We start from the raw sequence: 22,704 nt of genomic DNA, 5'->3' as shown, positions 1-22,704 counted from the left end.
TCCAAGCCCTTTACAGTCAAGTAAGATGGGTGTTGATGTGAGAGAGCGAGCTCACTTATTTGGAGGTGGTGTCCCACTTATGCCTTTCAAAGGCATTTGTCTAGAATTATCGTTAAATCCCATTTTGCACATTTTCCCTTTGGTATTGTCTTGATGGTTATTGTAGCTTGTCCATAGCTGTCAAACTGAAGGGTGGCATATCAAAATATTCCAAATTACTAAACACAAGCCAAAAGAAAAGGAAGAAGAAGAGGAGGAGAAAGACGACAGAAGGGATTCCAGGAAGCTTATTTAAAAGGTTTATTTAACTTTTTTTTTAATTTGAGGTAAAATACTTTTTCATATCAACTTCCATAGCAAAATACAGAGCTATCAGATACCCCTGGGGAAAAATATGTATATTATACATATATTTCTATAACATTACATCATATATATAATATATATGCAAAACTTTTTTTTGAAGACTTTCTATAAAGTGGAACGTCTAAAAGGCACTGCACAAAAGCATGAGGACTACTTACATTTTTTTTTGTTTTTACACACAATTTTAATCCTGCTTGACATGGACAAATACTTCAAGCTAAGAGCCATCGCTTGGATGCGTAATCCCTGCTGCTGAGTCAAAAGCATAATAAATGTCTCATGGGGGGGAAATGATTCTTTTTCTTAAAAAAATTAGCAGTAAATACTTTGTCACTTTAATACTCTAAAATCGAACAGTTTAAAAAAAACTAATTGAAAATATTCCAAACCAAAATAATAAGTCTCTCTCATAAAAACCCACCCAAGATCCATAAAGGGAAAAACAAAACAAAACACATTTCTGAAAAGCAAAACAATTGTGAAATTAAAGAGGGGTACCAATCAGATAAGAGCCTTTCTTTCAGATGGAGGTAATGGCTTGCCATCTCCTTTCACAGGAAGATTATGGGTATAATTGGGATGGGGGAATGGGGCAGAACCACACACCAGGGTATGTGTGATCTGGTAGTTTATCTTTTTGAGGGGGGGGGGACACATACCCCAGTGTCTGGAGAGAGGTGTGGTTCTCTCGTCTCCTCGGCATTGATGAGAGGCAGGATCCTATTTCCCCGTGTAGGCAAGACAAGAACAGAGGAAGAAACTGCACTTTCCTCGCATGCTGGAAGGAACTGCTCTAGCATGGTCTAAACCCCTGTATGTCAAGGCGCTTCTGAATACGGTGTGATCGAATGCATGGGGCCTGGCAGATGAACGACATCCCCCCCCCCAGCCTCTTATTTTTGAGGGGACCAGAAAATGTACTTTATAATAAAATGGCCAGGTCTGGGATTCTCCTGACCCATTTCCAAGGATTGTTTGTTAGCCTTCGGAGTGGGAGGGGAGAAGAGAGGCTATGAACTTCCCTTTACAACCCATCCTCCTACTAGGGGTGGGGGAAGATGTGGTGAGCGGCAGCTTCAAGCTTTTTCGTTTCACGTTTCCTACAGCTAGACACGTTTATTTTATTTCTTTTTTTTTTTCCTTAAGGTTAATGCATTCTCGATTCATCGCGGGCGGAATTTCAGCCATCCATGCTCCGCTGGCATAAATATTTGGCACAACGAACAGACGGTTAAGTGCGCTGTCGTCTTCACGTTTTCTCCTGCAAAAGAAGTGCTTGCAAACGCACCTGGCTAAGAAAAGGAGGGGGGACCACTGAGTGCCCCCCCACAAAGCCGTGGCGGCTTCCTGAGCCAGTGGAAAGGAAGGGGGGGCCACTCCCCAATGGGGCCACCTCCCCTCCTGGGCAGAAGCTACTGCTCCCTGGTCCACTGCCCTGAGAACCTGAGACCTTTTATTCCCTGAACAAGGAGTTCCCACTTTGCAGTGCAATGGCTTTTGACTGGGGGGCAGAGCGGGCGGGGTGGGGGGGGAGAAACCAAAGAAAAACCCACCCCTAATGACAGCAGCCATTTTCAAAACAAGACAATGAAAATTGAATCGAGAAGTTATGCTCCTTTTCACCGAAGCAGCCACGTGAAGTGGAGGGGGATGTTCTGCCCTCCCTTTCCGCACCGACTTTCCTCTCCTCCAAATGAAATGATCCCACCCACCCCCACAATCAGATTCCGGCACTTGGGTAGGATGGTCTGCATCCACTGATCTGAGAAGGCCGCGTGTTTCAGTTCCTGAGTTTGAGTCCACCTCCGTCAGCCACCTCCTTCTCCTTTGGGAGAGCCTCAATGTGCCGCAGAGGCCCTCCTCTCCCATCCAAAGGTGCGCGCAAGGCTGCAGTGTTTCAGGATGGTGGCCGATGCAGCCATCCGTCACTCAGCACACACAAGGACAAGCACAGCCTCTCAAGCTGCAACAAGCGACACTCTCCTGCCCTCCATGCCGCAGGCCTGAGTGACCAATGCACCGACACTCCCCGCTTCCTGCTCCCGGAACACACCTGCAGGATTTTACCTGGCCAAAACCTAAAATAGGGAATTCGCCTTGCTACTCTCCCAACAAGCAACCTGAGAGGTTTCTTTACAAAGTGGGGCCTCAGGCTCAGAAACAGCCGGGCAGCCAGAAGATCAGACACACCACTCATTCCCTCGGGGGGAAATTTTCTGGACCACCACCAGTTAAGCTGAACAGATCCATGTACTTTGGTCAGGTGGGGATGGATAGCAGATATCCAAAGAAGGGCAGGCCAGTGGACACAGCGAGGAACCGCAGCTTTTCATGCATTTCGAACTGGAGCGGCCGGGTAGCATTTCTCCTATGCTGTGGTTAGAAGGGGCATGACTTCCCAGAACCCCCAAATCTTTATGTCCTCCTTGCCAACAAGCCAGACCATTGAGGCCACATTCCCACTGTGGCGAGGACTTCGTGCCTCTCTGCAGGCGATCTGCAGGGAAGTCCACCTCAGTGAGGTCAGGAAAAGAAACAGGCTTTCAGAAACTCAAAAACGCAGGCCAGAGCAGGAGGGCAGCCCCCCTGGCATGATCTACCCACTTGACGCTGGCTTTCAAATGCCCAGGCGAGACTCCGCTGTGCCGTCTTCTCTACCAAAGACCTGCCTGCTAGTTCAGTGTGCCCTCAGCAGCATGCGCCCTGCAGCGTCCCCCTTCCTGCCCTCCTAGATGCCAAGACCGTGGGGAACCCACCGCAACGCCTGTTCGGCCACGCACTCGCTTCTCCGCCTCTCAACGCCAGCTTCGACAATGGGCAGAGAGTTAAGGCAAGATATCAAAAGGGCAGAGGAGCCTGACTAACAGGGAAGGAGGAGACGTCCCAACATTCATTCTGCGAAGAGTTCACAATCGTTTGTCTGGATGCTGCCACACATGCCCCCCTCCCCCCCAAAAAAAACACCAAAAAGGGGAAATCAAGGGTTGTTATTAAAGGCATTTGGGTTTTCGTTTTTATAACTCCACATTCCTCTCTCATCCCTGAAAAGGTTTTTTTTTTTTTTTTTTAAAGACAACTGCTCATCATGGCTTTGTCAATATTTCAAGAAGGTTGTTTTAAGCGCGAACAGCCCCCACCCCCCAAGTCCTAAAAGTAACACTTAAGGTTGCCAAGCCCTATCGCCCACCAGCCAAGCTCACTCACCTGGGCCACCACTGGCCACCGGGCTCTCTCACTTTATGCCAACTTCCTGCAATCTCCACTCGTAAAATTCAAAGACAGTGCAATGTTCCAGTAATCCCTACCCACAAATAAAGTGTCTTCCTACTTTGACACAAGACACGTTCCAGTTCTGAATAGTTAGGAAGTCCTCCTCCGTTTCGCCACCTGACTCCATATAGGAAGGAACTATATACATTCAGACAGATTCTTGTTTCTATAAATGCTATAGGAAAGAAGAAGGGAATTCATGAGAGGCCGCTTGCCGCACGGCACGGAGGCCGTGTCTGTGGACAAGCGGCTTAGCGCGCAGAAGAGGCAAGCCTCGCCTCACCAGAGGCTAGCCTCACCTCAACGGCCGTCCCACCCCACCCCGCCTCCCCCACCCCTCAGAACATGGCAACTGCGTTTAACCGGCAATTAAACACACGCAGAGCAACCCCCACCCCCCTCAAAACTCTAGAAAATTAGTCAAACCATCCCCACCCCGGCCTCCTGCCCCAGCTAGGCAAGACTTGCTACATTACAACGCAGGGACTCCCACGGCCACGGGCCTTGCCAGTTCTAAGTATCCACGGCAGCCTTGGGGGCCAGAAGGATGTGTGGGGTGGCCAGGCTGCTGTCCCAGTGAAGCTTCCTGCCCTGGCTCTCCTCAGGAGCATCTGCCTGCCTGTCACCATTCCAACGGCGCTTGTGGCGCAGCTTAGGGGGCATCACCGCATCCTTTTCCTGGGCCCCCAGTTCCCCCAGGGGTTCCGGGGGGGGCTTCTCGCCAGCTCCTTCTTCCTGCTTGGCTTTCTCCACCGGCGGGACGTGGGCTTGTGGGGGCGCTGGCGGTGCGACGGGCCACGACGGGGCCACCGGTTTGGCAAAGAGGGGCTTCTCCCGCTCCTGGCTCTTGGGGGGCCCCGCCGCACTAGATCCTCCCTCCCTCCCGCTCTGGTCTCTCCCGGGAGAATCTCTGCTTTCCGGCTCCTGGTCCAGAACAGGCTCCGCCTTAATCTGGAGCGGCCCTGGCGGCGTCTGGGCAGCCGCGGGCCCCCCGCCGCTCTCCAGCCTCTCGCGGTTCTTGCGGCCGACGGGAGGGGGCTGCAACTTGATGGGGAAGTGAGGCTGGTCCTCGGGAGGCAGCTGGCCCTGGAAGGGCGGCACGATCAGCCCCGGGTAGCGAGGGAAAGTTCGGGGGCTCAGGTGGTAGTTGAAGACCGAGCAGGCCTGCGAGTGGAGATAGTGCTTCATCTCCTCGGGGTTGAAGGAGAAGCAGTTGCTGCCGGCGAAGGGACTCATGCCCGGGGAAGGGCTGTACGAGAAGATGGTGGGCGTCAGGGACAAGGCAGGAGAGAGGGGGACATTCAAGAGCCCTCCGCGGGCCGGGAGGGGGGACACGGCGAAAGGGCTGTGCGGATCAGGGTACATCCCGGGCCTGCTGAAGAGCGGAAGCACCAGCTCTGGCTTGCGTTTCTGGTGGCCGAGGCCACCGGCCGGAGGAGCAGAGTTGCGAGAGCCCAGGAGTTCCACCCCTCGCCGCCAATCCGGAGAGCCGCCGTCCAGTTCTGGCCTGGGAGAGGCCTTGTCGGCGGCACTGCCGTTGTTCAGGGCCTCTTGGCCAGACGGCCCGAGGGATCGGCCCGAGAAGCGGCTGGGCTGGGCGTCCTCGGTGGGAGAGTGGCAGTCCAGCGGAGGGAAGTGGAAGCGGGACGCTGCCGTCGGGACAGGAGGGGCGCTCTGTGGAACAACACCTGAGGCGGGGGAGGCAGACAGACAGGAGGCAGGCGTTAGAAACCGACACCCACCCGAGACTCACGCCAACACTGAGAACTCATCGTCACGGGGGGAATTAGACGGTCAGCACTCTGAACCCGTATGCATTTCTGGAGAATATCAGGCAACTGGGGCAAAGTGTGGAGAAAGCCTGTAGCGAGAGCATCATAAGACTAGAAGAGCCCTGCCGGATCAGGCCCAAGAAGGCCCATCTAGACCAGCATCCTGTTTCCCAAAGAGGCCCACCAGAGGCCCCTGAGAAGCCCACAGGCAAGAGGCGAAGGCATGCCCTCTCTCTCCTGCTGTGGCTCCCCTGCAATTGGCATTGAGAGGCATCTTCCCTCTGAAACTGGAGGTGGCCTGTAGCCATCAGACTAGTAGCCATTGACAGACCTGTCTAAGGCCAGTGGTGGTCCAGGTGGGTGAGCATGGCTGGCAATAGGGCTTGACAACCTTAAGTCCCCTTTGCTAAGCAGGGCTCACCCTGGTTTGTATTTACATGTGGGCACTGTAAGATATTGCCCTGAAGGGACAGGGCCGTAGTTCAGTGATGGAGCATCTGCCTGGCCTGCAGAAGGTCCCGATTCAGTCCCTGGAGAATCTCCAGGTAGGGCTGGGAAGGACTCCCTGCCGGAAAACCTTGGAGAAGCCGCTGCCAGTCAGTGTTGACAATACTGAGCTGGATGCACCAACGGCCTGACTCAGCAAAAGGCAGCTTCCTATATTCCGGGGGGGCCGCGGTGTCGACCAGCCTGAACCAAGAATGTGGCCTAGGATACCCCTCCACAACACTCTGCACATGCGAAGTGCTGGTGGGGCTTCTCTCGGTCCTCCACCCACACCCGTCTTCTTTGATCAAGGAGCCTCCCGAGGCCTCCCAGGACCAAGTCTGAGCACCCCGGCTCCCATGGCAACACTCCCGCACCTGGGGAGGTGCCTCCTCCCTCTCCCCCAGGAGTGAAACCATGGCTTGCGTGAGGAGCTGCAACTCCAGCACTCTCCTTCCCCGTCCAGGCCTCCTCCTCCTCCTCCTCCTCCACCTCCCAAACAGGTTTCGTGTGTCAACCTCCACTTTCTTCCCCGGGCAAGGGGAAAGAGAAGGAGCCTGCAGTGGCAGAGAGACACTGCATTCCAGGACTCCGGCAACCTTTTCTCTGCTCCCTGCCAGCCTCGGGGGAGCACAGGGAGTGCTGGAGAGCAGGAAGAAAGGAACTGGGGCGAGCAACGTCAGGCAGAAACTGCCCAGACTTGTTGCTGGAGCCGTCTGAGCGTCAGGAGCACAGCTTGGCTCTGCAGCTCTCGCTTTCACTCCAGGCTCCAGGGAGAGGGTGCAGCTGCCCCACTCGACAGGGAGGAGTCCGGAGGGGAGACCCCAGATCACAGCCAACATCCCAGCCCCGAGATCCAACTGACTCCTGTTTTCAGGAGTCATCCCATTTCTATGGCGGCTGTTGCCTGGTCAAGGGTCGTTTCATCAAGGGCATCGATTAAGTCTGCAAAAATACGCACAAGACAGGGAGAAGGGGGGAAAGGCACTTTGCTTTTGGGTGGCTCGTGGACATGTCACTGCAGGCCCTGTCTCTAAAGAGGGGCTCCCTCCTGTGTGGGGGAGAAGGCTAACCTGGCACTGGCCTCCCCATTTTCTCTCAAGGCAGGCCCTTTGTGGACTGAGATCATGACCCTTGGGGACACACAGCTCTCGTTTTTGTGCCAGGGTGACACACTGGAGCCCACCCCCCCAGCCAGCCACTTGCTGCCCCCCCCCAGCATGATTCAAGCAAATCAAGCCTTCCAGTTCCATGCTTGCAGCAGTCAGCAATTCAAACTCTTGGGGGAAAGCTCCCCCACCCTGCCCACGCACCCCAATTATAATCCCAGAAGAGCGTGTCAAGGATCTGAAGCTGCTAAAAACCAAATGATGACCAAGTATTCACTTATTAGAGGGGTGCCCAGCCTTCCTGCAGACACTGGCCTACAACCCTCATAATCCCTGACTACTCACTGTGGCGAGGAGAACTGGTCCGGTGGTAGCAAGCATGACTGGGCCCCTTAGCTAAGCAGGGTCTGCCCTGGTTGCATCTGAATGGGAAACTTGATGTGTGAGCACTGTGAGATATTCCCCTCCAGGGATGGAGCTGCTCTGGGAAGAGCATCTAGGTTCCAAGTTCCCTCCCTGGCAGCATCTCGAAGACAGGGTTGAGAGAGACTCCTGCCTGCAACCTTGGAGAAGCTGCTGCCAGTCTGGGTAGACAATACTGAGCTAGATAGACCAAGGGTCTGACTCAGTATATGGCTGTTTCCTATGTGGGATGATGGGGACTGTAGTCCAACAAAGAGGGGGGGAGGCTAGATTTGGACACCCCAATCTATCACAACCGAAACTACAAGAGGCTTCTTATCACATCCACTGTGCGAAACAGGATGCTGGACTAGATGGGCTGTGGGCCTGATCCAGCAGGGCTGTTCTTATGTTCTTACATCAGATTCTAAACCAAAAGTTCTCAGATCGTGGAATACTGCAGTTCCCAAGAGGGAGAAGATCCTGGAAGAAGCCCAGCCCTTCAGCCACACAAATGGCTCCACTACGCGGGCAAACTGCAGAGTGCTAGGGAACACCTTTTGGCCCCTGCAGTTGCTTCATCAGAAGCTCCTTCCTGTCCAGTTGTGGGGTTTTTTTTGGGGGGGGGGGATTTCAGATGCTCCCTCTAATGCCTGAATCTACAGATCCTTAAGCACACACTGCAGGTTGCCCACGGGCCACTGGGTGCGAGGATTTCGCCCATTTGGTTGCCTAAGTGAGGACTGTGTGTGAGCAGTTGGGACAGCAAATAAAGCAAGGAGCACCCTCCCTGCCCCAATCCAAGCAGTTATAAAACCAGAGCCATGTTTTTCAAAACGTGGCTCTGAATTTATAGCCTATTCCCATAAGTTTTGGGCGGTATACCAATATGCTAAAATAATAATATGCTAAAATAAATCAATCCTTTGGAGCAGGGGAGAGTAAGGGTTTTCACACGCGCTCTGTTTGAAATAAGAGGAATCCTTTAGAAAAACACAACACCAATGCTAACCTGCAGGTGACTGCGAAAACGACAGATGCAGTACTCCTTCGGATCTTTTCTAAATGTGGCTTGCAAATATTAACAGTTGTGGGTGAAATCTCTGTGTATATCAAGCAGAGTTTCTCCAGCAACCCAAGGCATAGCCCTGTTGCAAAGCATTTTGGAAGAGCATCCTAACATACACTGACTACGAAAGACAAATGTCTGTTTTCAAATGTGGTTATAGGGAAGGGGAAAAGATGTCTGCTGGATCCTGACTCCTTTTTGCTCCCTGGTGAAAGGGAAAACCTGAGATCAATTTCACAAGGATGGTCTTGGCTTCATGGTCCGTGAGTCACGGTGAATCACAGAATATTTGACAGAGGTCAGCGGAACTCAACCCATCAAGCTGCAAGTGAGTTTCAAGCCAGCTAAAGCACTCTGCAGAGTTTTGCGGGTCCTGGGTCAGACTCACAGGTGAGCAACTTTAGGAAAAGGTTTCCTGCACGCAGCTCCTTCGCTATTTCTTTGAAAATACAGGCAGGAATGGGCTGTTCAGTTGTAAGAAGGTGGGCACTGCCTAATGAGTGGTTTCAGAGAAGCTGGCATCACTCCGAGGAAGAGGAGAACCTGAGAGGCAGCGTTAAGCATAAAACTGCCAGGCCACGTGGCCATAATGCTATCCCTTCCTTCGGGAACCTCTGGGCATCTCAAACAAGAGAAGTTACCTTTGTGGAATGCCATAACACACAGGCAGCGCTTGCCAAAGACATAAAAGGAAAGGTTTTGCCACCTTAGCGACGGCTTTCTATTATCCCAGGAGGTGGCACACCCAACCCCAGCAAAGACTAGCTGCGGGCGAGGAAGAAGCCAATTCCAACAGAGAGCCAATTCAGACAATAGTCCTTGGACCACGAACCAAGGACTGTGAAGCACAGTAACAAGAAACTGAATCTACCCCAGTTAGCACCTTGGGCTCCTGGCCTCTGTTGGGATTGCAAGTTCATAGGAACACAGGAAGCTGCCATATACGGAGTCAGACCCTTGGTCCATCTAGCTCAGGATTGTCTACCCAGACTGGCAGCAGCTCCTCCAAGGTTGCAGGCAGGAGTCTCTCTCAGCCCTATCTGGAGGGAGGGAACTCGGAACCTTCTGCATGCAAGCAGGCAGGTGCTCTTTCCATCTCCTCAGGGGAATATCTGACCGTGCTCAAATTCAAACCAAATTCAAATTCAAACCAAGGCAGACCCTGCTTAGCAAAGGGGACAACCCAGGCTTGCTACCACGAGACCAGCTCTCCTCCCATGGGAGGAGGAGTTCATCTGTGCATAGGAGGCAGCTTTCAACCTGCATACCTCAAACTGCAACATACATAATGTATACGCTTGCCCAAATGCCACGCAGCATGCCGCACAGATCTGAGATATAGCATTTGGGGAAGGGCTGACCGACTGTGTCCCAGTGAGCAGCAGCAAAAGATTCACCAAGCAGTTCTTCACTTCCCAGCCACAGTACTGGGCTTGTTACCAGGGCAAAACGACAGCCTCAAGCAGAAGCGAGGAGGACACGTTTTCCTGCTCACCAGTGGGCCGGATGTTGATGAAGGGATAATTGGGCATCACCAGCTTATTGAAATTGAATTTGTACGTGAAGCGCTTCCCTTTCGTCTTGTGAAGGATCCTCTTGTTATAATAGTATCTGCCAAAAATAAGACAAAATCAGATCAGCATAAAGACAGAGACAACTCTCTACTCAGTCTTCAACTATCCGAAGGGCAGACATACAGAAGGAGGAGCAGATCTGTTCTCTGTGGGTCCTGAGGGCTGGACTAGAACCACTGGGTGTCGTTTGTGAGGAAGGGGATTTAGGCTAGATATTATCAATTATTAATTACTATTATTGTTTACACAGTCAGACAAGTGCTATTGACTCGTTTGTTTTATCCAGACATCGAGTCCTTCCCAAGGACCTGGGATGCCAGAATTTTATTGTCAGTGTTGTTGCTGTTATAGATATCGTCGCAGAATATAGCCTGTTCCCAGTAAAGCTGCTTTTTGTAATTGGCTGATGGTGATTTCTGTGGCTCTGATGGTGTTGAGGTGCTCTTCACGTTGTTTTGGAATTGCACCTAGGGCGCCAATTACCACCACCTCTTCTTCTTCATTATTATTATTATTATTTATTTACACAGTCAGACAGGTGTTATTGACTGGTTTGTTTTATTATTATTATTTCTTGTTTACACAGTCAGACAGGTGTTATTGACTGGTTTGTTTTATCCAGACATCGAGTCCTTCCCAAGGACCTGGGATGGCTGAATTTTATTGTCAATTGTTATAGATATCATCGCAGAATATAGGCTGTTCCCAGTAAAGCTGCTTTTTGTAATTGGCTGATGGTGATTTCTGTGACCCAGGTGTTATTGACTGGTTTGTATTATTATTATTATTCATTCAATTGCTATACTGCCATTCCAAAAACGGCTCAGGGCAGTTTACACAGAGAAATAATAAATAAAAAATAAGGTGGATCCCTGTCCATAAAGGGCTCGCAATCTAAAAAGAAAAATCAGATAGACACCAGCAACAGTCACTGGAGGGATGCTGTGCTGGGGGTGGAGAGGGACAGTTACTCTCCCCCTGCTCAATAAAGAGAATCAACATATTAAAAGGTGCCTCTTTGCCAAGTTAGCAGGGGGCGTTTCCTAACGGAGGAGTTTCCTAACGGTAAGAGCAGTTGGACAGTGGAACAGTCTGCCTCATGCAGTGGTGGGCTCTGCTTCGCTGGTGGTTTTCCAATGGAGGCGGGACTGCCCTCTGTCAGGGATACTGAATCCGATCCCCACACCGAGGAAGGGTTTGGGCTAAAAAGGGTAGGCAACCTTGACACTCCAGCTGCTGAACTACAACTCCCATCATCCCCAACCACAATACACTGTGGCTGGGGATAATGGGGGCTGTAGTTCAACAATATCTGGTGAGCCAAGGTTGCCTCCCCCTGTTCTAGAAGGCTTCCAGGGCTATGATCCCATGGCCAGTGGAACATCCGAGATGGACTCCTGCTCCTCACACTAGAAGAGCAAGCCCAAGTCCGTGGGGGAGAGAAGCTGGCAGCGACACCCAAGAAGTCTCCCTTCCCTTCCTGGCAGCCAGGCCAAGAGTGCTGGGTCACCTCCCCAGCACAATTACGTTCCCAAGAAGGACTTTGCTTCCTCTCCCATGAAACAACTACCCTTCAATTTGTCACTTCCTTCCTGTTCCATTATGCAAATGTTACCTGCAGCTACCTTGTTTATCTTGGCCTCTGCCACAGAAGAAAAAGAGAGGGGGGAGACCAGAGGGCACACGGAAGCCTCCCAGAAACAGCCGCCAAGGGAAAATGCCCACGCCCTCCGTTGGGCCCCTGCTCCCTTCTAGCGGCCTTGTCGGGATACTGGTCAGGCGCAAGGATTGTGCAGACAGGACAGCAACATCTAATGAAGAGGGAGCAAATCGGACCGCACCGGAACAGCCACACATTATTCATGTATACCCCACTTTCCTACAAGGTGTTCAGGCAGCCAACCGTCATAAGTATTTCATTCATCTCTCTCTCTCTCTTTCCCCAAGAATAAAAACCCATCAAGATAAATATGCCGCAGGCAGCCAATTCTACAGCATCGAACGCAGAAAACCAGACGGCCGCCTGAAACCTGGGACACCACAGAGAACTGGGGAGGCCTGGAAGAATGAAGGAGCTTTCTGTGCCCTTCTAAAAGCAGAGCGCAAGCAAGTCTGGAAATACCTCTTTTAGCAAGAGGTTTTAAATTCCAAGCACCCCAATGCAAACCAAGGAGAATAGGAAGCTGCCTGATACGGAGTCAGACCCTTGGCCCACCTAGCTGCATACTGTCGACACTGACTGGCAGTGGCACTCCAAGGTTTCAGGCAGGAGTCTCTCCCAGCCCTACTGCCAGGGATTGAGCCTGGGACCGTCTGCATGCCAAGTGAGGGCTCTCCCACTGAGCTACGGCCCTACCCCCTAAGGGGAATCTCTTACAGCACTCACATGTAGTCACCCATCTAAACACAAACCAAGAGGGACTCTGCTTAGCCAAGGGGACAATTCCTGCCCTCTCAAGTACCCACCCGCTCTCAACACATCCAAGCAGGGGCCAGACGGGTCCCAGACAGGCTCAGGACACTTGTGGAACTAGCCAGGTGGTGGTCGTAATCCTGAACCACAAGATAGGCACAGAGCCCCATTTATTTATTTAAACTGGACTCTGGGGAAGGGAGCTGAGTGACAGATGGCAGCTTCCATCACCCACCCCATCTACCTCAGTGCTTATCTGCACATTTTAGCCCTTCTAAGGCCAGGAGAGGAGAGCTGGTCTGGTGGCTGCAAGCATGACTTGTCCCCTTAGCTAGGCAGCATCCCCTCTGGTTGCATATGAATGGGAGACTAGAAGTGTAAGCTCTGTAAGATCTTCCCCTCAGAAGATGGAGCCGCTCTGGGAAGAGCAGAAGGTTCCCAGTTCCCTCCCTGGCAGCATCTCCAAGATAGGGCTGAGAGAGATTCCTGCCTGCAACCTTGGAGAAGCCGCTGCCAGTCTGGGTAGACAATACTGAGCTAGATAGACCAATGGTCTGGCTTGGTATATGGCAGCTTCCTATGTGGGAACCCATGGATGTACTGCTCTTTTCAGCTGGGGAGAGCCTAGCATGAGTACCCACAACATAATTGACAAAGCCGAGATCAGAAGCTCTTAGTTTAGAGAGCCCGAGGGATCTCTGAACAAGAAGAAAACTGCTTGGATAACCATTACAAGCACAGGGAATTATCACTGAAAAAGCAGCTGTCAGTCACATTCTGATCCACACCTTTCTATCATGAAGAGTTTCTTGCCCGTTATGAGGCAACACAGGTCTTCTCTGTTATTACCCAGATTTCAGGCTCAGCGACGGAACACTGAATTACAAAATTGGCCATAATGGCTATTAGTCATACAGTATTAGCCACGTGAAACCTCCTAGTTCAGAGGCAGTCTATCTCTATCTTCTGGGAAGCACCAGTGAGGGAGGGCTGTTTGCCCTGCTTGTGGGCTTCCCAGAAGCATCTGTTTGGCTGCTGCGGACAAATTTAAAACGATTCCAGCGAATCTCCACTCCACTTAATGAACCAATTCGAACAAATCTCCACTCCACTTAATGGTTCCAGATCAAATCGATTCAAACTTGAATCGATTCGTGCGGATTTTGTGCACAGCCCTAGTTTTTTGACCAAATGGCTTGAAAAATAGCCAAGATCACTGATTTAGTGGCTTCGAGCCTGACACCATGAGCCCTTTCCAAGCTCCATGCAAATCAACAGATTTGGGCTTCCAGCTCCCAAGCCGCCGCCTCCCTTCCCCCCACCCGACAACCCTCACCTGAGGGCCCGGCTCAGCTTGTCGTAGTTCATCTGGGGCTTGCACTTCCGGCGGCCCCACAGCCGCGCCACCTCGTCGGGGTCCTTGATCACGAACTCTCCGTACTCGCCCTGCTGCCAGGCAATGACGTGGCGGAACTCCTCCTTCTGCAGCAGCTCCAGGATGAAGTGCCAGAGCTGGATCTGGCGGGAGCCTGGGCTGGATTCTGTCTTGTAGGCCCAGTCGGGGAAGTGATAGCCTGCAGAGCCCAACGCCACAAAGGCAGCCGTCAGAAAAGACCGACAGGGAACAGATCACCAAGCCTAATAAAACCCCCACCTCCCTTCAGTCCTCTGTGATCGTAACCCAGGTGGAGACTTCCGAGCCAACCAGTTCTCCTTCCATTAATGATTTCCTGGCTGAGCTGCTCTGTGCAATTCTTTTAACAGAAAAGCAGCTCTCTTTCAAAAACCAAACAAAATATGAACTCACGAGAACCTTCATAACATGAGCCATGCAAAGACCTTGACTTAGCAGCACTGACTCATCTTCAGTCACAGAAAATTAACCTAGATTTCCTAGAAAACTGGTTTGGCCTGGCCTGCCAAGGTTTTTTAATTGTTCTGAAATGTTTTTCAACTGGTTTAAAACTGGTTTTAAATTTGTCTTTATATTGTTTTTAAGCTGGTGGTTTCAAATGCCCAGAGCCTTTGGCTAGACAGGGTGGTACAGAAATGTGACAGATAGATTTCAAGGTTTCAGTGTAAAGTCAGGAAGTCTGGATTTTTTAAAAAAACCCATGAGTCGGACCAACCTCACAGGGATGTTGCAAGGATAAATAAAATTGTAAACGACAAGAAAAGCCAAGTAGCACTTTTTAGACTAACAGATGCTTTAATACATAAACTGTTGTGGATTGTACGCCACTTCTTCAGATGTAGGGGTGGGTTGTAGATTCTATGTATTAAAACCGGGTCCCAACCAGTTGGTACTCCAGGTTTTGCTAAACTACCACTCCCATCGTCCCCTGCTACAATTTATTGTGGCTGGAGATTATCAGAGTTGTAGTTCAGCAACCTCTTGAGTGCCACCGGTTGGGAAGCCCTGCATTAAAACCTCAGGTAGCATGAAAGTTGTGACCTTGCCCTTTCTTGGTTCTACAGAATTGACTAACACGGCATATCAACTATCGTTACACAAAACTGTAAAGCAGCTAAGGATATTCCTGCACGAGCCCTATGTAAATGTTAAGTTCAACGCTCATAACCCCTGCTAACTGAGCAAAGAGACATCTTTTCAAGTGGAGGGAGAGAGCAACTGGCCCTAGCAATCTCCAGCACCCCACCAGTGGCTGTTGCTGGTGTCTATCTTGTGTGGTGGTTGTTTTTTTAGATGGTGAGTCCTAGATCGTGGAGTGGATCGTGAGTCCTAGATTTTAGATCGTGGACAGGGGACCATCTTACTTATGTATTAGCTACTTTTCAATGGAAACTGTGTTGAGAACTTTGGTTGAAGAGCAGTATATCAATAAATATCCATAGTAGTAGTACAAGTGTGTAGAGAGCACAGATACAGTCAGTCAGGTGTTATGCTGAACACAGGTATAGCAGCACACTTCTTACCTGTATTGTGTAATCAAGGGACCTGTGCCCAAGGTCGCTTTTAATTTTTTTAAAAAATTTTGTATCCCTCTCTTCCTCCAAGGAGCCCAGAGCCCATACTACATACTTAGGTTTCTCTTTCACAACAACCCTGTGATGTAGGTTAGGCTCAGAGAGAAGTGACTGGCCCAGAATCACCCAGCAAGTCTTATGGCTGAATGGGGATTTGAACTCGGGTCTCCTGGGTCCTAATCCAGCACTCTAACCACTACACCACGCTGGCTTGAGGTGTGGCTTGTGGTGTACGCAAGAACAGTCATTCACAAAAAACCTGCATGGGTGTATAGCAGTGGTCCCTCTAATTTTTTTCATCTCTGTGCGGAATGAGATTTGTTCTCGGCGGAAGAATCAAGGCACTGTGTGTGCACCTGCATTCAGAGTGGGGCCTTCCTAATTCAACCTGAGCGGGATCTAAAATTAACTGAGCGGGACATCAGAAAATGTGTGAGTGCGCACACGTGCGCATGCCTTAGAGGGAACAGTGGTGTATAGCCATCTTTACAGTCATGCCACATAAAGTCTGAATAGGGCTAATGTGGGGTGCAGCAGTGGGAGGAAAACCAGAACTCCCTCAGAAGTAAGTTTCCCTACATTGCCCACTGTGAGAAGGCTGGGGTTCTGCTCTAGAACTCCTCTCCCCCTTTCCTACCAAGCAATTCCCACCCTGCAGCTCCGGAAAAAACAGGCCACATTTTATAGGCACCTTGCTGGCTTGAGGTTCTTTTCCTACTGTTATTTTGGTCTCCCCGACAGCAGCTCCAAGGAGTTTTAAGACTGCGGCAGAAGCACGGAAGTCCCGACATGCAGAATCAAAGCATCTCTGCCTTGTTTTCTTTCAGCCTTATCAGCCTGCTGTCCTGTCTGGAATAACGCTATAGGGCAAGACCACAGGCTGAATCAGAGCTGGAAAGAAAAAGTCTGCCAAGGGGACATCTCTAGGAGCAAGCAGACCTCGCACGTTCAAAGGCTTGTTCTCACACAAAAAAAGGTAGCCCAGAAGTCAAAGCCTGAGGGGCCGATGAGATAATGAAAGTTGCCTTACCTCCTCCTCCTTCCGGCTTCTCCGCAATGGGGCAGCCTGCCTTCATCTTGTCCCTCCTGCTGAACATTCCGTTTGGGGAAGGAGAAGAGAAAGCCACAATTACATCTCAACATGCAATTACTGCCCGGGGTATTCCAAAAGGCTCATCCTCACCAAGAAGCCACCTCTAACTGGCAGCCCCAGAGCCCGCGCCCAGGGCTCCGTGGTTGCCAGAAGCTGTAATTACAGGCCACCTAACATTTTCACCGCAGGCTGTAAACCTGGCATTTGGAACCTGCTGATCTCCCAGCTTGGCATTTGTCAAAACGACACAGCCAGCCAAGGAGGAGCGTCTCAGCACGGGGGCTGCCAGACCAAAGCACAGCCGAGGAGGATTCTCTTGGCTGGTGATTGTGTGAGTTCATGTACAGAGGGGACCGCCCTGACAATAGAGGTGCAGGGGAAAGGAGCAGGACGACCAACCCCACTTGCCACTTGCCGAAGAAGCGCACATCTGGTTCCCATTACTCCATATTGATGAAACCCACATTAAGCAGAGGCCAGATGCTTCTCCTTCCATGGCCCTTTGGAGGGTCTGAGAAGGAAAGACACGTGACTCCTGGCCAAGCCAGCTTTTTAAAGACCCAGGGTCCGTCATGCACCGGAGGAGGACGTTTAACCTCTGGTCACACTGTCCTCTGTGAACTATGACAGAGGAAAGAACGGCAGCCCCAAGCACAAACCAAGCTTGTGCCTAGCAGTCAGGACAGATGCACAGCCCCACAAAAAGCAGGGGTGGGAAGCTTGTTCCAGACTTCGGCCTTCCAAGCTGCCTCGTTGTGCCGCTCTGCTTTCCAGTGGCAGAGCTCCAGAACTAGGGGAAAGGGGAGAGCGTGCCAGGAAGTGGAACGGCTGTCAGACAGAGACTATGCTTCCAACGTTGTTGGAACGGCAGGACAGGAGGCTGAGGGCATGCTGCGACATAGCTGTCATCTCAGCCGCCTGCCGGGGAGAGCCCACCTGCTTTCCTGGAAACCAGGTGCCAGGCCCACTCCACGGTGCCTTCGCCCAGTGCGTGTGGGTTAGCCGACTGGCTGGCCAATCCTCTCCCCCCCCACCCCACCCCACCCCTCCGTCTGAAAGGCAGAACAACTTTCCTCCTCGCTGGCTTCCTTCCCCTCCACCACACCCGTGTTTAAACAGTGAAGTCACTGGGAGACTATTTTAAGACCAGGGGTGGGGGGGAAATCCAGAGCCCAACAATCAGAACTGAAGCCTCAGATTCCTCTGCTGCTCTCTCCTCTACACAAGAGCCCTGGAATTGATAAGGGTGTAATAAAGGGATTACCCAGCCCTGCACTAACAATGCTCCAGAGTCTTTCCACACAGTACCCAACACTCCCGCAGGGCTAGGCCAACCCGACTCCTTCCTAAGCACACCCTAGGACTCCAATCAAGCCGGCTTTGTTCTTCTCAGGGAGAGCTAACTACCATCCCCAGAGGGGGCCACTACCACACAAACGGGCCCCATCCAAGACCAATCTCCTCCAGTGCTCATGCACAAGACAGACCCAGGTTTGAATTCCTCACCGGGTGGCCTTGGGCAACAGCCCCTATCTCTCCATCTAACCTACCTCGAAGACCAAGAACAAGATAGGGAGATTCGAGTGTTGAGGTAAGGGAGGAGAGACACACCCGTGGGTGCCACACCCTGAGCTCCCCAGAAGTGGGAGGCGGGAGGCAGGCAGATGGAGGAAGAGAGAACACAAAGGCGATCTAATGGAGAAGGCACCCGGGAATTCCCTGCAGCAACACAGCCACAACAGGCCTTCCTCAATTCTGACGCCTCCTCAGGAACTGTCTTTAATTCTTTCAGCTTTCCTTCCAGTAACACAGGGTGGTGTTCGATGGGAGGAGGGATTGCATTTTAGTGTCATAGATATACCCCTGTGAGGTTGGCTGAGGGGCTGAGGATTTGCGACTGCCCCTCTGAGCTTTGGGGCTGAGCGGGAGGTGGGCAAGAAATCTCAAACCAAACTTCCCTGCTTGAAGCTGCGTCACTCGAATCCTATTGCTCACCCTTTCCCACCTGCCCCCACCCCCAGGTCCCAAAGCAGCACATTTAAGGGGCAATAAAGGGGATGTCTCCCTCCCCTTCTCTCTTGCCCATCAGAAGGTTAGCAGAGGAAGGAGCGGCTCGACTCCTGTGGCTCCCCTCCAGCCACCTCCTCCACATACCTGTGACCACCACCCTACAGCCCACCTCCTCCTCACAACCTTGCTTGCAGATAATCCCAGGAACCCCGTGAACATGGGCACCCATGTCAGGCTCCTCCTCCTCCTCGGGGCGGCCTACCTCCCCCCACTTCCAATCAGTGCATACAGGGGGGGTAAAGGAAAAACCTGTTTGCTTGGCGTTTTCTCTCCCCCCCCTCACCTGGGGCTCCTCTCCAGCCTCCACCAGCATCGCCCTTGAACTGTGCGGGCTATTTTTTTGGGGGGGGGGCTCTCAGTGAAACCCACAAGCCACACCAGAGAGCCCTCCCGCAGCGCCAGCCAAATCCCACCAGCCCTCCCTCGGGGGGGTGAATGTCTTACATGGCGGGGGAGGGGGGCTCTTCCCCCGCCCCCCGCCCGCGAAGGCGGCGACACCTACCGAGCCACTCCAGCAGCAGAGCCCCACAACTAGCCCTCCTCCTCCCTCCACCGGCCCCCAGCGCCAGGCGGCCTAAGCCCACAGACAGAGGCGTCGACAGCCCCCTCCCCGCCCGGGGCCCAGCGAGGGGGAAGGGGAGAGAAGCCCAGCCGCGCCCCTCACCTGAGCCTGCCTGCCCGCCTGCCCGCCTGGCTCTCCTCCTCTTCCTTCCTGCCTTCTTTCTTTCCCCGTTTTCCTTCCTTCCTTCTTTGCTCTCGTCTCCCACCCCCAGGCAGCCACGGCCACCGGAAACGGAAACGCCTCGTCGGCCACCCACGACTGGCCCTGACTCACCTCTAGCGTCACGCGCCTCACGTCACTTCCGGGAGAGGAGGACCCGCTCTTAGGTGTCCGCTCCCGCGACGGTCTCCCTGAACCAGAGCGATGTGAAAACGTCACTTCCGGGATGTAGGGAGGGGGAAAAAATAAACTAAATCTCCTGCTGCGGCATATTATTACTTTCGTTTACGCCGATCATTGATATGTCCACTTACAATTTAAAAAATAATAATCAAGGCGGTTTTACGACGACAGGGAAGAAAAAAATTGAAATACTTAGCGTCATTTCCGGAATAAAAGCATTAAGATAGGAAAAGGCTAGAACGACTCGAGTCCTAAGTTCAGATGACTGTTGGATCCTCCAGCCGCCTGGCTGGGCGTTACCCGGAAATGCCCTGCGAAGACCTTAATCATACGATACTCTGGTCTTCTCTAGCTCTGTAAAAAAGTCGGAAAAACACCGGAAGGAAGGCAGGCAGGAAACGAGGAGCTCTTTCCTTCTTTAGTTCCTTCCGCCTTTTTTTTGTTCGTTTGCTGTTTACTTTTTTATATTGGAGGTTTCAAGAAACCAAGTACAAATAGCTAATAATTAAGACAGCTATTTGTAACAAGAAAGTTCAATAATGTAAATAAATATCAATAAAGTTCATGTGTTAATTGTTTGTATTAACACATGAACTTTATTGATATTTTTCAAAGAAACCCATGAGGTTTCTGTGGATAAACGATTTTATTTATATGCATTTAATTGGTTTTATTTATTATTTGGGGGAATTTTCTTGTGCTGCCTTTCAGTACAAAACTGTCAGGACAAATGATTTTTAAAACTTAAAAAAACCTCAACTAAGCAATTAAAAAAATATATTATAATAAAGAAAAGATTCAGCATCATACCTTAGGTAGCAAGAGCGGTATATAAATATCTGTCGTTGTCGTAGTAGTAGGAGCAACAGAACAATCGAAAAGAAAAAATTAAAACCAGCTATGTCACATATTGGAATATAAATACAGTTTTTGTCTGGCACAAAAGAGGCAATAAAGTTTGTTTGTTTACATTTTGTTTACATTTTGGTGGTTCCAGGTGAGCTTCCTGGAAAGACCTTTCAGTCCAATGGGCTCCAGCCACTCCATAGTGCCAGCAATGTGCAGTATGTCAGTATAAACTCCTGCCCTGAGGCGCTTACAATCTAAAATATGAACTCCAGTACAGAATATAACTGATAATTACTTACTTCAACCTCAGCGCACAACTGGAGAGGCTTGATTGGTTAAGTAGGAAAACAGATGTTTATTGTTTGATTTATTTTTCTATTTTTTAAAAAAAACATTTAAAAACCTGGATTGTGTCATACTGGGGAATGTCAATAACGGTAGATGATTGGTTGATTGATTAAGTGCCGTCAAGTCAGTGTTGACTCTTAGCAACCACATAGATAGATTCTCTGCAGGATGATCTGTCTTCAACTTGGCCTTTAAAGTCTCTCAGTGGTGCCTTCATTGCTGTCATCATCAAGTCTATCCACCTTGCTGCTGGTCGTCCTCTTCTTCTCTTTCCTTCAACTTTCCCCAGCATGATGGACTTCTCAAGGGAGCTGGGTCTTCGCATCATGTGTCCACAGTATGATAGTCTGAGCCTGGTCATTTGTGCCTCGAGTGACAATTCGGGATTGATTTGTTCTAAGATCCATTTGTTTTCCTGGCTGTCCATTGGTAGATACCTAGATCCTTTTAAGAATCTTCTTGCAGTCTTGGTTGTTTAAGATGAAATAAGATCTTTCTAAAAGCAGAAGCCAGAATGGATTAACTATTTGATGGGGAGAATAATTATTATCTAAATAAATCCAGTGTGGGAGATTAGTCGTCCTCCCACCCCAACCATGTAGTTGTCTGTGTTCAAACAAGTGACTGGAGATAACATTATAAATTAGACAGCTCCATTCCACACTCCTTGACTGACAGATGTAAATTGGTGTATTCTCTACATGGTCTTTCCAAAGGGGTCTGCAACAATTTTTGGAATATTTGGTACAAGTTTTTACAAACAGATGGGGAAAAATATAGATTGGAATCCCCTTATTAATATAAATTACAGCCCAATCCAGTGCGCGTTTCCTCTGAAGGAAGTTCCAAAGAATGCAGTGGGGCTTACTGTCATGCAATTTCTTTTTACATCTTCAGTAACATGTTTATTTTAACATTGTTAAAATAATAAAATGCCTTGGTCACCCAAGGCAGAAAGGAGATCTATAAATGCAATAAATCATAACTGCACACAGGACTACAGCCAAATCTTATGGGTGTTTACTTCTGAGTAATCATGCGTAATCGTGATTTATGGTTACTCATTTATGATTACTCACGATTAATCATAAGTAATCATCTTTGAAGAAGCAAGACAGAAAAAGCATTGGCACTTTTGAACTTGGGTGCAGGAGAAGACTTTTGAGGAGACCAGGGAAACAAACAAATGGATCCAAGAACAAATCAATCCAGAATTTTCACTCGAGGCACAAATGACCAGGCTCAAACTATCATATTTCGGACATATTATACGAATACCCAGCTCCCTTGATAAGTCCGTGATGCTGGGGAAAGTTGAAGGAAAGAGGAGAAGAGGACGACCAGCAGCAAGGTGGATGGACTCGGCTGCGACAGCAATGAATGCACCACGGAGAGACCTGAAAGGCCAAGTTGAAGACAGATCGTCCTGGAGAGAATCTCTCTATGTGGTCGCTAAGAGTCGACACCGACTTGACGGCACTTCATCAATCAATCAGTCATGTGTAGGTAGGAGAGGCTGTAAGAGTGCTCTGGACAACAGTATGTTATCTTGTGTTTGCTGAGAGAACAGCACCCCACTGTGGAGAAAAGGGGATACAGCATGCTCTGTAAGTTGCTTCCGTGTCTGATGCCCTTGAGGAATACAAGCAGTTTTTAAATCTTCAAATATTGCATTTTCCTTACACCTCAAAGGGATTCCCCCTTTAAAAAAAGTTTTAGATACCTGATATCCAGAGACAGTCGGGCTCAGAAGTGGCAGGATGGTCTTGATCCAGAGCAATATTTCGTCAATGAGTGTCGTTCGTATAAAAATAGTTTAAAATTTCAGAAGGCAAAATTTCAGTAGTCAGAGTGTAATAGCGTGAGGTAGGAAGACGGTATTCTTTAACTGGGCTACAAGCATTTAGAAAGGGTGATTATATGACTACAAATCCCAAAGTGCACTGCTGCAAGGAAGCGGTCGAAGAAGGCACCGCGTGCCTGCCCTCTGT

General features: G+C 50.3%; 1 protein-coding gene across 4 annotated transcripts; it reads right to left on the bottom strand.

Annotated features, from left to right (window-relative positions):
* Positions 1–285: 285 nt before the first annotated feature.
* Positions 286–22,610, bottom strand: LOC128337405 (ETS translocation variant 3-like). Of its 4 annotated transcripts, none has more exons than XM_053278351.1 (6): positions 22,437–22,610; positions 19,448–19,524; positions 16,480–16,538; positions 13,798–14,035; positions 9,970–10,085; positions 286–5,324 (listed from the first exon to the last, which is right to left on the bottom strand). In XM_053278351.1, exons 3-6 carry the CDS (start codon positions 16,523–16,525, stop codon positions 4,150–4,152), a joined length of 1,575 nt encoding a protein of 524 aa, XP_053134326.1. In that variant the 5' UTR covers positions 16,526–16,538; positions 19,448–19,524; positions 22,437–22,610; the 3' UTR covers positions 286–4,149. The 4 variants fall into 4 exon arrangements, with proteins under 4 accessions (XP_053134326.1, XP_053134327.1, XP_053134328.1 ...); XM_053278352.1 differs by lacking the exon at positions 22,437–22,610 and adding an exon at positions 20,327–20,865; XM_053278353.1 differs by lacking the exons at positions 19,448–19,524; positions 22,437–22,610 and adding an exon at positions 19,277–19,433.
* Positions 22,611–22,704: the final 94 nt, after the last annotated feature.

Source organism: Hemicordylus capensis, chromosome 14 (assembly GCF_027244095.1).
Source record: "Hemicordylus capensis ecotype Gifberg chromosome 14, rHemCap1.1.pri, whole genome shotgun sequence".
NCBI classification, from domain to species: Eukaryota; Metazoa; Chordata; class Lepidosauria; order Squamata; family Cordylidae; genus Hemicordylus; species Hemicordylus capensis.
The sequence above is the reverse complement of the archived record's forward strand: the minus strand, read 5'-3'. Positions and strand labels throughout refer to the sequence as shown.

Excerpts from the sequence above, each read along its gene's own strand:
- LOC128337405 (XM_053278351.1), bottom strand. The coding sequence starts at position 16,525 with ATGAAGGCAGGCTGCCCCATTGCGGAGAAGCCGGAAGGAGGAGGAG. Across the intron at positions 10,086-13,797 it reads AAGCTGAGCCGGGCCCTCAG|ATACTATTATAACAAGAGGA; the intron begins GTGAGGGTTGTC and ends TATTTTTGGCAG. Across the intron at positions 5,325-9,969 it reads CATCAACATCCGGCCCACTG|GTGTTGTTCCACAGAGCGCC; the intron begins GTGAGCAGGAAA and ends CCCCCGCCTCAG.